Source organism: Oncorhynchus masou, chromosome 2 (genome assembly GCF_036934945.1).
Source record: "Oncorhynchus masou masou isolate Uvic2021 chromosome 2, UVic_Omas_1.1, whole genome shotgun sequence".
NCBI classification, from domain to species: Eukaryota; Metazoa; Chordata; class Actinopteri; order Salmoniformes; family Salmonidae; genus Oncorhynchus; species Oncorhynchus masou.
This window is the reverse complement of record NC_088213.1, coordinates 50,810,074-50,824,475: the sequence shown is the minus strand read 5'-3', so window position 1 is coordinate 50,824,475 and position 14,402 is coordinate 50,810,074. Positions and strand designations below refer to the sequence as shown.

The 14,402-nt window shown below is 43.6% G+C and overlaps 1 protein-coding gene and 1 non-coding gene across 2 annotated transcripts in view; both read left to right on the top strand.

The window, feature by feature from the left end:
• The window catches only part of LOC135506238 (bifunctional glutamate/proline--tRNA ligase-like), a 66,311-nt gene that overhangs the window by 34,949 nt on the left and 16,960 nt on the right, over positions 1-14,402 (top strand). Inside the window, exons 15-27 of the mRNA XM_064925762.1 lie at positions 5,315-5,522; positions 6,071-6,183; positions 6,510-6,621; positions 6,932-7,270; positions 7,992-8,207; positions 8,397-8,615; positions 9,235-9,462; positions 9,744-10,012; positions 11,498-11,549; positions 11,932-12,141; positions 12,347-12,419; positions 12,662-12,741; positions 13,772-13,873. Coding sequence (XP_064781834.1) covers positions 5,315-5,522; positions 6,071-6,183; positions 6,510-6,621; positions 6,932-7,270; positions 7,992-8,207; positions 8,397-8,615; positions 9,235-9,462; positions 9,744-10,012; positions 11,498-11,549; positions 11,932-12,141; positions 12,347-12,419; positions 12,662-12,741; positions 13,772-13,873 — 2,221 coding nt within the window. The remainder of the gene's footprint in view (positions 1-5,314; positions 5,523-6,070; positions 6,184-6,509; positions 6,622-6,931; positions 7,271-7,991; positions 8,208-8,396; positions 8,616-9,234; positions 9,463-9,743; positions 10,013-11,497; positions 11,550-11,931; positions 12,142-12,346; positions 12,420-12,661; positions 12,742-13,771; positions 13,874-14,402) is intronic.
• Positions 14,031-14,165, top strand: LOC135506497 (small nucleolar RNA SNORA5). The gene has a single exon (XR_010450521.1). It is a non-coding gene; the product is annotated as a small nucleolar RNA SNORA5 (small nucleolar RNA).

Sequence of the window (14,402 nt, the reverse complement as noted above, 5' to 3'; positions counted from 1 at the left end):
TGAATGCTGAAAGTGACTGGCGGCCAACCTGCCATTGGTGAGCATGCGAAACAGTGCGCAGTTTGACTAGGCTACTGATGATATTTCCTGGGTTGTTCAGGATGCAAAATGACTTGTAGATCAATAACTGTCAACACAGTTACAAGCTTAGTTTGACACTAAAGTAGAGGACACATCAGTTGTCACAGAAGATGAGGGATATTTTTGGAAGGTTGAAAGAAAGTAATACAAGTAACAACAACAACAAAGTAATGTTTCAGTCGATGTTATGACCGATGCATGCTACATTTGGATCAGTTTGGGGTCCCGTGGACCAATGCACTCATCTTAAACATTTGGACTGGGGACCGATGCCTATTGGTGAATCCTTACATCCCTAATAAACAGTGCGTTATGTCAGTAGTTGTCAATCCTGGTCCTGTGGACCCATTTTTGTTTTTGCCTTGGCCCTACACACCAACTCATCATTAAGCTTTGAATCAGATCATTTGAATCATCTGTATAGTGCTAAGGCAAAAACAAAATTGTGAACCCTTTTGAGTCTCCAGGAACAGGCTTAAGAACCACTGCGTTATGTCACATTTGGCAATTCACCCAACCAATCTAATTTTGTTACATGCAGACCTTGCAGTGAATTTCTTTCTTACAAGCCCTTAACCAACAATGCAGTTAAGAAACATACCTAAAAGTAACAAATAAAGAGCAGCAGTAAAAAGTTTAGCGAGGCTATATACATGGGTGACTAAGCATGGATATTAACAGAGTAGCAGCAGTGTAAAAGAGGGTGGGAAAGCCATTTGATTAGATGTTCAGGAGTCTTACGGCTTGGGGGTTGAAGCTGTTGAGAAGCCTCTTGGACCTAGACTTGGTGCTCCGGTACCGCTTGCCGTGCGGTAGCAGAGAGAACAGTCTATGACTAGGGTGGCTGGAGTCTTTGACAAAACAAATTTAAGGTCTTCCTCTGACACCACCTAGTATAGAGGTCCTGGATGGCAGAAGCTTGGCCCCAGTGATGTACTGGGCCGTACGCACTACCCTCTGTAGTGCCTTGTGCTTGGAGGCAGAGCAGTTGCCATACCAGGCAGTGATGCAACCAGTCAGGATTAGAGGTCAACCGATTAATCTGAATGGCCGATTTAATTAGGGCCGATTTCAAGTTTACATAGGAATCGGAAATCTGTGTTTTTGGACAGCAATTTTGCTGATATAAAAATTTTTTTTATATCTTTATTTAACTAGGCAAGTCAGTTAAGAACACATTCTTATTTTCAATGACGGCCTAGGAACGGTGGGTTAACTGCCTCGTTCAGGGGCAGAACGACAGATTTTCACCTTGTCAGCTCGGGGGATCCAATCTTGCAACCGTACAGTTAACTTGTCCAACGCAATAACGACCTGCCTCTCTCTCGTTGCACTCCACAAGGAGACTGCCTGTTACGCGAATGCAGTAAGCCAAGGTCAGTTGCTAGCTAGCATTAAACTTATAAAAAACAATCAATCCATCACAATCACTAACTACTCATGGTTGATGATATTACTAGATATTATCTAGCGTGTCCTGCGTTGCATATAATCTGACTGAGCATACAAGTATCTTGACAGAGCGGTGGTAGGCAGAAGCAGGCGTGTAAACCATTCATTCAAACAGTACTTTCGTGCGTTTTACCAGCAACTCTTCGTTGTGCGTCAAGCATTGCGCTGTTTATGACTTCAACTCCCGAGATGAGGCAGGTGTAACTGAAGTGAAATGGCTAGCTAGTTAGCGTGCGCTAATAGCGTTTCAAACGTCACTCGCTCTGAGCCTTCTAGTAGTTGTTCCCCTTGCTCTGCATGGGTGACGCTGCTTCGATGGTGGCTGTTGTTGTTGTGTTGCTGGTTCGAGCCAAGGGAGGAGCAAGTAGAGGGACGGAAGCTATACTGTTACAATGGCAATACTAAAGTGCCTATAATAACATCCAATAGTCAAAGGTTAATGAAATACAAATGGTATAGAGGGAAACAGTCTTATAATTCCTATAATAACAACAACCAAAAACTTCTTACCTGGGAATATTGAAGACTCATGTTAAAAGGAACCACCAGCTTTCATATGTTCTGAGCAAGGAACTGAAACGTTAGCTTTCTTACATAGCACATATTGCACTTTTACTTCTCCAACACTTTGTTTTTGCATTATTTAAACCAAATTGAACATGTTTCATAACTTATTTGAGGCTAAATTGCTTTTATTGGTGTATTATATTAAGTTAAAATAAGTGTCCATTCAGTATAGTTGTAATTGTCATTATTACAACAAAAAAATAAAATAAATTGGCCGATTTTTAATTTTTTTTTAAATCGGTATCACCTTTTTGGTCCTCCAATTATCGGTATCGGTGTTGAAAAATCATGATCGGTCGACCTCTAGAAAGGATGCTCTCTGGTGCAGCTGTAAAACCTTTTAAGGAGTACCCGTGCCAAATCTTTTCGGTCTACTGAGGGGGAATAGGTTTTGTCGTGCCCTCTTCACGACTGTCTTGGTGTGCTAGGACCATGTTAGTTTGTTGGTGATGTGGAGGCCAAGGAACTTGAAGCTCTCAACTTTTCCACTAGAGCCCCGTCGATGAGAATGGGGGCATGCTCGGTCCTCCATTTCCTGTAGTCCACAATCATCTCCTTTGTCTTGATCACGTTGACGGAGAGGTTGTTGTCCTGGCACCACACGTTCAGGTCTCTGACCTCCCTATAGGCTGTCTCATCGTTGTTGGTGATCAGACCTACCACTGTTGTCATCAGCAAACATAATGATGGTGTTGGAGTCGTGCCTGGCCATGCAGTCATGAGTGAACAGGAAGTACAGGAGGGAACTGAGTGCACACCCTAGAGGGGCCCCTGTGTTGAGGATCAGTGTGGCCGATGTGTTGTTACCTACCCTCACCACCTGGGGGCAGCCCGTCAGGGGGTCCAGGATCAAGTTGCAGAGGGAGGTGTTTAGTCCCAGGGTCCTAAGCTTATTGATGAGCTTGGAGGGCACAATTGTGTTGAATGCTGAGCTGTTGTCAATGAATGGCATTCTCACATAGCTGTTCCTTTTGTCCAGGTGGGAAAGGGCAGTGTGGAGTGCAATCAAGATTGCGTCATCTGTGGATCTGTTGTGGTGGTATGCAAATTGAAGTGGGTCTAGGGTTTCTGGGATAATGGTGTTGTTGTGAGCCATGTCCAGCCTTTCAAAGCACTTAATGGCTACAGACTAATAAACCATAACATAATCCTATAGATTTGTGAAGCATTTATTTTGTGCTTGACGCTTTTATGTATGCTATATAAAGCCTTCATAAATGGTTCTTAATTTAAAGTGTGATCGGAAGATATTTTTTAGATGTGCAGCTTTTTACAGAAGGCTATTCCAGAGGGCTTTGACAAGGCAAGTGTTCACTTAGTCCCAGGAAACAGCAGTACCAGCTAAGCAGTGAAACACTAAATTCAACTAATCAAGATCACTTGATACGTTGTGTGTATATTTATAAAAATATATATTTTATTTCATCTCAGCCCCCGTTACCGCAGGAGGCCTTTTGCCTTCTAAGTAGGCCATCATTGTTAATAAGAATTTGTTAATAACTGACTTGCCTAGTTAAATAAATGTTAAAATAAAATATGCTGTGGCTCTCCACATGTACTAGCCTAGGTGTTATAGCTACACCATGTAACTAATATACAGTGCCTTCAGAAAATATTTAGACCCATTGACTTATTTCACATTTTGTTACGTTAAGGCCTTATTCAAAAATGGTTTTAAAAAAAATAAAAAATCCTGAGCATTCTGCACACAATACCCCATAATGAAAAAGTGAAAAGTTTTTTTGCAAATTTATAAAAATGAAAATAATGAAATATTGCATTTACTTAAGTATTCAGACCCTTTGCTATGAGACTTGAAATTGAGCTCAGGTGCATCTTGTTTCCATTGATCATTCTTCAATGTTTCTACAACTTGATTGGAGTCCACCTGTAGTAGATTGAATTGATTGGACATGAGATTTGCAGGTACACCTGTCTATATAAAAATCCCACGGTTGACTGCCTGTCAGAGCTAAAATCAAGCCATGAGGTCAAAGGAATTGTCCGTAGAGCTCCGAGACAGGATTGTGTCAACGCACAGATTTGGGGGAGGGTACCAAAGCATTTCTGCAGCGTTGAAGTTCTCCAAGAAGTAGGAGAATGGCCTTGGTCAGGGAGGTGACCAAGAACCACATGGTCACTCTGACAGTGCTCTAGAGTTCCTCTGTGGAGATGGTTGTCCTTCTGGAAGGTTCTCACATCTCTGCAGCACTCCACCAATCAGGCCTTTATGGAAAAGTGGCCAGATGGAAGCCACAGTAAAAGGCACTTGATGGCCTGCTTGGAGTTTATCAAAGGGCACCTAGAGACACTGACCATGAGGAACAAGATTCTCTGGTCTGATGAAACCAAGATTGAACTCTTTGGCCTGAATGCCAAGCTTTACGTCTGGAGGAAACCTGGCACCATCTCTACAGTGAAGCATGGTGGTGACAGCATCATGCTGTGGGGGTGTTTTTCAGTGGCAGGGACTGGGAGACTAGTCAGGTTTGAGGGAAAGATAAACAAAACAATGTATAGAGAGATCCTTGATTTAAAACCTGCTCAGGACCTCAGACTGGGGCAAAGGGTCACCTTCCAACAGGACAACGACCCTAAGCACACAGCCAAGACAACGCAGGAGTGGCTTCCGGACAAGTTTCTGAATGTCCTTGAGTGGCCCAGCCAGAGCCCGGACTTGAACCCGATCGAACATTTTTGGAGAGACCTGAAAATGGCTGTGCAGCAACACTCCACATCCAACCTGACAGAGCTTGAGAAGAATGGGAGAAACTCCCCAAATATACAGGTGTGCCAAGCTTGCAGCGTCATACCCAAGAAGACCTGAGGCTGTAATTACTGCCAACGGTACCTCAACAAAGTACTGTGTAAATGGTCTGAATACTTACTAATTTAGAAAATAAGTGTAAACCTGTTCTTGCTTTATCATTAGGGGGTATTGTGTGTAGATTGAGGGTGGAAAAAAATATTTAATACATTTTAAAATAAGGCTGAAACCTAACTGTGGAAAAAGTCAAGGGGTCTGAATACTTTCTGAAGGAACTGTATATTTTCCTTCTGTCTTTTTCTCACTCAATGTCACTGATGTGTCACATTAAAATGCATTGACTCTAAGTAAAATGTTGCCAAATGTATAATGATGGTAAAAAGACATGTCAACTTCCTAACTCCTACCCCCCCCCACACTCTACTTCACTTGATCTCTGTGATCCAGAGATGCCAGCGGTAAGGTCACCTCCCTGGATGGAAAACTGAACCTGGAGAACAAGGACTACAAGAAGACCACCAAGATCACGTGGCTGGCCGAGACCCCCCGTGCGCCCCTGCTGCCCACCGTCTGCGTCAACTACCAGCACCTCATCACCAAGCCTGTCATAGGCAAGGAGGACGACTTCAAGGAGTACATCAACAAACAGAGCAAGGTGGGTGAGCAAGGGTGGGATGGGTCAAGAGTGTGTGTGTGTGATTCAAGGGTGTTTGTCTATGCGATGTGTGAGGGAGTGTTTTTATTTGTAAAAATGTTATGAGAATTAAGTATATTTCTCCTTGGGGGATCAGGTTTTCAGCTTGACCGCCCCCAGCCTCTGGAATGCCTTCCCGGACCACTTCCTTTAAAAAGTGGCCTAATGACCGTTGGAAGGCTTTAGAAAGGCTTTCTGTTGATAGCAGTGCTCCTTGGTGGTGTTATCCCTTGTAGTGTCAGCTGGCCTGTCGAGTTTAAAAAAATATTGGATTTGGTGTTTATTTTATGCACTTTTAGAATATACTGTATAATGAAACGTGCTTGACCAATGTAATTTATTATTATTAAAGCATATCATTCTGAATAGAGCAGATATCATTGACCAGTATAGAGGAACACTCTTCTAATCCTTCGGAAGACTGAAAGGGTTTTCCTATTTCTCCTCACATCCCTCTATCACATTCTTTCTCTTCTTTGCATCTGTCTCACATCCTTTCTTTCTGTCAGCTGGAGGAGAAGATGCTGGGAGACCCTTGTCTGAAGGACCTGAAGAAGGGTGACATCATCCAGCTGCAGAGGCGGGGCTTCTACATCTGTGACCAGCCCTACGAGCCAATCAGGTTCTATCTCCTCTACAAGATATTTCACTCGTTGATTTAACTGTGTTTGGGCCAGTGGGAGGGATGTGTGGGTGGATGGATTGATGGTTTGATAGTTGGATGAGATAATAAATAAATGGATGGATATTCTCTAAAGGAAAAGCACAATGCCTCTTCAAAATGAAGTACTACTGCATTGTTCCAGAGTGTGTCTGTATTAATACACTGTCCCTGGTAACTAGACTAGACTTGGGCCAGAGGATTGGATGGGTGCTTCATTTCCTAAATGCAGAAGCACGTCGTTCCAGTGTCTGTATTACTAACGTGTCCCTGGTGTTGTCACCCAGTCCCCACAGCTGTAAGGAGAGTCCCTGTGTGCTGCTGTTCATCCCCGATGGCCACACCAAGGAGATGCCCACCACCGGCTCCAAGGAGAAGTGCAAGGCCACCACCACCACAGTGAGTCTTAATACTTACTCCTCTATTTCCCCTCTTCTAGAGTTCTCCTTTACTGCAACAGAAAGGAAATAACTACGGCTCATCTCAATAGTCTGAAGTGGCTTCCTCTGCTTGTCTCCTCATTTATCTGCACTGATCTGAAAATATAGGATAAGTCAAATCAATATAGCTGAGGCTCACCTGGAGATGTGCTTTCACCTGATTTTTCCGAAACACCCTGTATTCTTATAGATTCATGTAAATAATTTGATTATTGTAGATTTTGTTACATTTCTGTAATATAAGGAATGAACTCCTTGTCTACTCTTAGGTTCCCTTCCCAGCCACGTGCAAAGGCACTTCTATCTCTGCCCCAGCTAGCGATGCCTGCACTGTTTTCTCTGGCATCGTGGCTCAAGGTGAGAAGGTACGCGATCTGAAAACCGCCAAGGCCCCCAAGGAGAAGGTGGACCAGGTGGTAAAGGAGCTACTGTCACTCAAGGCCCAGTTCAAGCAGCTGACTGGCCAGGACTACAAACCAGGCATGGCCCCACCCGCCAGCTCCACCACTCAGAAGGCCGCAACCCCCGCACCTCCTGCTGACTCCATCTCCTGCCCCTTTGCTTGCATCACCCAGCAGGAGGAGCTGAAGTCAGAGAAGGCTTCCAAGGTTTGAGTATATTTTTCTAGTTTATCATCCTGAGTTGAAATCGCCTGCTACACAATTAGAAGTAGTTCCACTTTCTTCCACGAGTGGAAGATTAAACATTATTAATTTCCTTTTTGTTTTTGATGACTCTGTCGTGGACATTTCCTGTATTTACCAAATCATGAGAGCAAACCACACACAAGTCATAGTTATCACAAAGTCCATTTTTAATTATATGAGCTCCATCACAACCCTGTGACATTGCAACTGAGATCCTTTATAGCAAAGACACACATAGCCAGACAGCATTGGCATAATTTATCATTCAGCTTAGTTTAGGAGACAATGTTCTTTTCTCAAACTCAGAACCTAAACAAATCCTCACATCAACAGGCATATATCAAATCCATCCTATCTTGACAAGATCACATTGACTGGCACACAGACATTGTGGAGCCAAGAGATACACGCTTGACCTCTCCACTCTCTCCGGCCCAAGTAACTTAGTCTTGACATAGAACAGATAACTGCAACCTTGGCCACAGTATTATACAAAAATAAACATTCTGATGAGAAGTAACTTACAAACATATGATGAATATAAAACATCTTACCTATGTTACCAACTAATTCTGATTATTCCCCAACAACTCCTAGTCACAAGTTAAAATATTTTCTACCTGAAGAAATAAAAAATAGAATACTTTTTAAACGCTCTTGTTTTTTTCCTCACCCGGACCAGGTTGATGCTGTAGTCAAGCAGCAGTCGGATTTTAAAGCGGAGTTCCATCAGATCACAGGCAAGGAGTACAAGCCAGGGATGACCCCTCCTTCTGCTGCCCAAGCCAAGACTGCTCTCTCTGCCTCATCCCCCTCATCCTCTCCCTCAGGCCTATATGAACGTGTGACCGAACAGGGAGACACTGTGAGGAAGCTTAAATCTGAGAAATCAGCGAAGGTAAGGAAGACAAGTTCAGTAATGCTTTACTTTTAGCCTGCATGTGTTGGGAATTATGCGGTCATAGTACATTGTAAGACTTGTCTCATCTCTATTTGCTCCAACTGTTCATAACTGTTCTCTACATTTTACCATTGATAGAACATTACATCCCTCTAACCACTGTATTTGATCAATCTCTCTACAAAGGACCAGGTTGATGCTGCGGTGAAGCAGCTCTTGGAATTGAAGGCAGAGTACAAACAGGTGACAGGTCAGGACTACAAGCCAGGAACTGCCCCAGTTCCTGCTGCTACCTCGGTCCAGAGCACCCAAGCCCCCACAGTCACATCTGGCTCAGGCATCTATGAACATGTGACTCAGCAGGGTGACTTGGTGAGGAAGCTGAAAACCGAGAAGGCCCCCAAGGTGAGGCCAACAGGAAGGAATGATAGGCTCACATTCATTAGGCACAAGTTGGATAAAATGATTCATAAATGAATATAGATAAGATAGATATGCTTTATTAGCCCATATGTGATGGAAATGTTCCTTCTGTATTAACCCAACCCTCAGATATACATACACACACTAGTCTGGGGAGAGAATTGACATGCCTGCGCTATTTCAACATTCTTTACAATATGAACCCATCAGAGTCTAAGCCAGGGGAGGAGGTGGGGCGTTTTAAGGTCATACCAAGGATCATTTAGCTATTTGATTTGGAATTTTCCGGCCCCTTGAAATATCCAAAGAAATATATACACTAATTATTTGAGAAAATGATTTTTGGTCTTACTGCTATTAGCCCATACAGAGGCATTGGATAACATATTCACTACATGGAACAACAAATAGTCCTGACAACATATCAAAAGGAAGTTTGTTCTGAAGTGTCTCTTATATCTAAGAGATTTTTTTTTAAGTATCCTGATCTTTCTTATGTATTTAACCCCATATTTTTGGCATTAACAGCTTTATTAATTAATTTACGGTAGTTTAAAAGAAAGTGACATGAACCCTTCTGTTTTTGTCCCCTCCCTCTCAGGACCAGATGGACGCAGCCATCAAGCATCTGCTGTCTCTCAAAGCAGAGTACAAGCAGGTGACTGGCCAGGACTACAAACCAGGCATGGCCCCAGCCACCAGCCCTGCCCCTGTCCAGGCTAGCCCCGCCACCGAGGCTCAGTCTATCTCCTCCGTTAAGGCGCTCTTCTCCCAGGTGTCCCATCAGGGGGAGTTAGTGAGGAAGCTGAAGTCGGAGAAGGCTCCTAAGGTTAGTGAGATTTAATTTCACCTCATGTAAATCTATGCCCAAAAGTGCTGAAAACATGTTGACCAGAACAAGCTATTCAGATGAGGAATGCTGAAATTTTGGCGCATGTACAACTTAGAATAGCTAGCTAACGTTGGCAACTGTAGCTACTTGTACCAATGTTAAATGATAATCAGATTTCAATCTTAATATTGTTATTCAGGGATAGTCCTGATGGTTGAGTAATTAAATGCAACAGACCGCATAACTCAACCAATGTAAAATGGCATCCTTGTAACCAGGACCAGCTGGACGGTGCCGTGAAGCAGCTTCTGGCCCTGAAGACCCAGTACAAGACCCTCACAGGAGAGGAGTATAAACCTGTGGCTTCCGCCGGAGCCTCGGGCGGAGAGGACAAGAACCGCAAAGACCGAGAGAACAAGTCTGAGAAACAGGGAGGTGGTAGTGGCGGAGGAGGAGGGAAGAAGCAGCCCAAAGGAGACAAAGTCAAAGAGGTCTCGTTGGGAGGCGCAGGGGGAGGAGGAGAGGGGGGTCCCAAGAAACAGACACGGTGAGAGGGTTGGATGGGTGGATGAAGGGGAGAGTGGGAAGCAGAGCTGGATGAATAGAGATCATTGGTACTTTAATGGAGTGGAGATTTGAAAATGCAATGATAGATGGCAGAAATCAAGGGAGATGGTGATGAATGTCGGCTGAATGTGGATGTGGTCCTGTGTGACTCAGCTGGTGGAGCTTGGCGCTTGCAATGTCAGAGTAGTGGTTTCGATTTCCTGCTGGGGTCAGCAATACGAGAATGTGTGCACGCGTTATGATATTCTTACCTGTGTGGTTTGATCTGCTGTGCCATAGGCCCAAAACATTGCCCTTGGACAGTGCTGTACCGTCAGAGCCTTCAGAGGAAGCCTAAGAATATTTCAACTGAAAATTAAAGGTTTAAATGATTGAAAATTACATTAGTCTTGTCGATCATGATTCGTCTCTTGTGTTCAGAGTGGTGTCTGTGGTGGGGAAGGGAAAAATGAAAACAGGAATAGCTATCCAATCAGGGTTTTCCGTATCGGTATCTGAGGAGAAATCTTCCCCAGATCCTACCAGCAGGGCCTTGGATTGACGGCATGATTAGCCAATCCGATTTTGATATGTAGTGCCCTGTGACTCAGTTAGCAGAGCATGGCGTTTGCCACAGCAGGGTTGTGGGTTCGGTTCCCATGGGGGACCAGTATGAAATGATATGCACTCACTACTGTAAGTCACTCTGGATAAGAGCGACTGCTCAATGAAATGCTAAAATTGAAATCATGTAAATGTAGTGCAGTGGAACAGTTTATTTATTTTCAATGGACATGTATATTTTGTCATGGCATTTCTCGACTCATGTTAGTGACGACATTTGCCGTCTCTACTTAATCTCATTTCCGTATGTCGGTTGGTGTCCCCCATGGGTGCATTCCCATGGATTCAGGGCTGAGCTAGCAGACGGGTTGGTGCTGAAGTTGAGCAGTTTTCCCAGGCCCAGAGCTCGGTAGCTAGCTGGCTACAGTAGACGCTACAACATGATAGACTTTCTGTTTTCAACTTATTCATGGCTGGCTGTTGATAACTTTTCTACAATAGCATGATTTTTATCTTGGATTTAAAAGCAAAGGACGAACATCTTATGATTCACCATTTTAACTGTACCGGAAGATGGATTTCTGCTGAGTTTTTGCACTGTTCTGTAGGGATGAGTTTGATTAATCGATTTGTCTGTCTAATTCATCCGTATCTATTTGAAATAGGGAATTGAAAAACACCAATTGAAGTGATATTTTCCATTGCTGGGCAAAGTCGGCATAGATTTGACTTCTCTAGATACAATACATGGCTTTCCCTCTGCAATAGACAAGTCACCATGTCTAGTATGCATGCACAGCTCTTCCTATATTTTGGCCCCAGCAACCATGAACTAATCGATAAAATAGAAAAGGTCGTTGAACTCATCTGTAGTATACTGTGTGGTTTTCACACCTGATTGCTGTGTATTTTCCTCATGTAGACTGGGACTGGAGGCTAAGAAGGAGGAGAACCTGTCTGATTGGTACTCTCAGGTGAGTCTGTACACCAGTGCGAGTGATTATTATTTATTTATTTTGCCCCAGTTTTTGGACTAGGAGTCTTAACTCTACTAATGCCAGTAGTTTTGGGATTGTCACAAACCTCTCTTGGACTGAAGCCCAATTCCATTTCTATTCCTTGTACACTCCCCCTGGTGGATTTAAAAGGATGTGAAAAAGTATTTGGGAATAGGGCCTGGAGCTAGGGTGTGCACTTGCACACATCCTGTCCTTGATTTAACAATGTTGGAAAGTCCCTCCAGCCAATGATAACACCAATCTAGTGGTTTTAGATCTATTAGAGGATTGGGTAAAGGGCGGAGAATCGGAATGCAGCCATGGCTCAAGACAAGTGTCTACCTTCACACCCCTCCAGGTGATCACTAAGGCAGAAATGATTGAGTACTACGATGTGAGCGGCTGCTATGTGCTGCGGCCCTGGTCATACTCCATCTGGGAGTCCATCAAGGAGTTCGTTGACCGCGAGATCAAGAAGTTGGGCGTGGAGAACTGCTACTTCCCCATGTTTGTCTCACAGGCTGCCCTGGAGAAGGAGAAGTCCCACATCGCAGATTTTGCCCCTGAGGTGGGTGTTGCGAAGTGTGTGTGGGGTTGGATGGAGGGGGACGGGGGACGGGGTGGTGTTAGTGTTTATCTATCCCTATTGGAAATCCTGGCCCTCGCTTCTCAAGTGACGTGTGATCACCATATTTCTTGTCATACTGAAGATCCCCCTTTAAGTGGTTTGACATATTTTTAGTGAACTGTGTTTGTGTGTGTGCTGCCTTCAGGTCGCCTGGGTGACGCGGTCAGGGAACACTGAGCTTGCCGAGCCCGTCGCTATCCGACCCACTAGTGAAACTGGTAAGACAAACACACCTGACCACTTCTGTCAGATTTTAAAGTTAAACTTGACACATTGAATTTACAGATGCTTTTCACTAGGTCTCAAAGAACTATGTTGTACAGGTGTAAGTCACGACACAACTTATCTATGGATATTTTCATCCAAGGCGCTTACTACTTCTACCCTCTCTATGCCATATATGTATTAATTTACTAATTCACACCCTGACCAATGCATCCTTTGTCTTTTCTTTTTACAGTGATGTACCCTTCCTATGCCAAATGGGTCCAGTCCCACAGAGACCTCCCCATCAAACTCAACCAGTGGTGCAACGTTGTGGTCAGTGTCCAATCCACAAATGATAATTGTCATATTCACCATCACTGTTAGGGTCAGTACAATTTCAAAATGGAAAACCTACTGAAAATAGAAGACTTCAACCCTGTCCAGTATGTCAACTGTCTTTTTTGTCAGAACTGTTTAGGACAGTGGTCACCAACCAGTTGATCACAAGGCATTCCCAGTCGATCACCAAACATTTCTGTAGAAAAGCCAACAATAAAGGCTTGCGCTCCTTTTTTAAATGTTTTATTTGTGTTGCATTGTGAATAGTTGCACTTGATTCAGAAGCCCTGTGCACTGGGTATGCACAGTTTTCCCATTTTGAACCATTTTTTGTCTGAAAAGACAATCCGCCTACCCGATGGACCAGGAGATCTATGGCGAACTCGAGTACGCCTACAGCGCTGGCCAATTGGATCACTCAAATTATCGTGCCTGGAGAGCTTCCACGACCCTGGCCACAGCAAAGTTTGATAGGCTACTAACTACTAGTAAGATTGAAGCACTTAAAACAATGACCACAGAGAGACTGTCAAAGAATACAGGGGGAAACGTGATCTGACTGGGATCATTTTGAATTCCAAGTCGGAAACTGGGGTGTCTTTCTAGAGCTCGGACTTTCCGACCTGAAGATCACTGATGTCGAGTTCCCAGTTGTCTTGAAAGCACCATGACCATCAGATACAGTTACAATCAGTCCAGTAAAATAAAAAGCTAATTATTTCAATTCATGCCCCGCAGTGCCTTGCAAATGCTACTCCAACTGATCTATTTTATTAAAGCTTGAGTTTTGAAGTGTAATATGGTCTGAGAATAATAATATTTGCAGGCCAGGCATATATCCAATATGCTTTGATAATGTATAAGGCCTACTGCCCAAACCTCATTCCTACCGAATTGTTTGTATTAGGTTCATGTTGAATTTAAGTCATGCTTGCTGTTTGACTGCGAATGTATCTTTTCAGGATGTATCATGATTTTTACTATTTCTCTAATTTATCTTTTGCTTTCTCTCACTCACCCCCAGAGGTGGGAGTTCAAGCACCCCCAACCCTTCCTGAGGACCAGAGAGTTCCTGTGGCAGGAGGGACACACGGCTTTCGCCACCAAAGAGGAGGCCACCGAAGAGGTAACGAGGCCAATGTATTATTAACAGTCCATTTTCTCTTATGAATGTTGAGTAAAAAACATAGAACTTGTCATGTCTGGGGAGTGCATTCAAACAATGCTTAACATTGTTTTGTTTTTTTGTGGAAGTTGGATTTAGACGCATGTATTTGAAAGTTTGCAGTCTTGTCAAATTCAGTGTTTCCTTGACAATGGACCGCCCTGACCAAAATGGCTGCCACTGTGAACCTGTAGTCCATGGGCCCTGGATTTCTTTTCCATGGATTCTGGGGATAAATTTGTACTACACCTTGGTTACTGTTGCTAACTCTGACAAGCTTTGCCTTTTATTTTCCTGTGAAAATGGAGAAGCGCATAGTAATAATGCTAAGGGAACTCCCCAATGAGGTACTAAGTAACTTTTGGAGACAACCATCACTTATATCAGATTGGAGCAAACTAAAGGATCCTCAGTATGCCTTTTGAAGGCTGTATTCACAAAAAAATTATGCAGGAGCTTAACACAGCAAGCAAGAGGACTAGGATAGAGG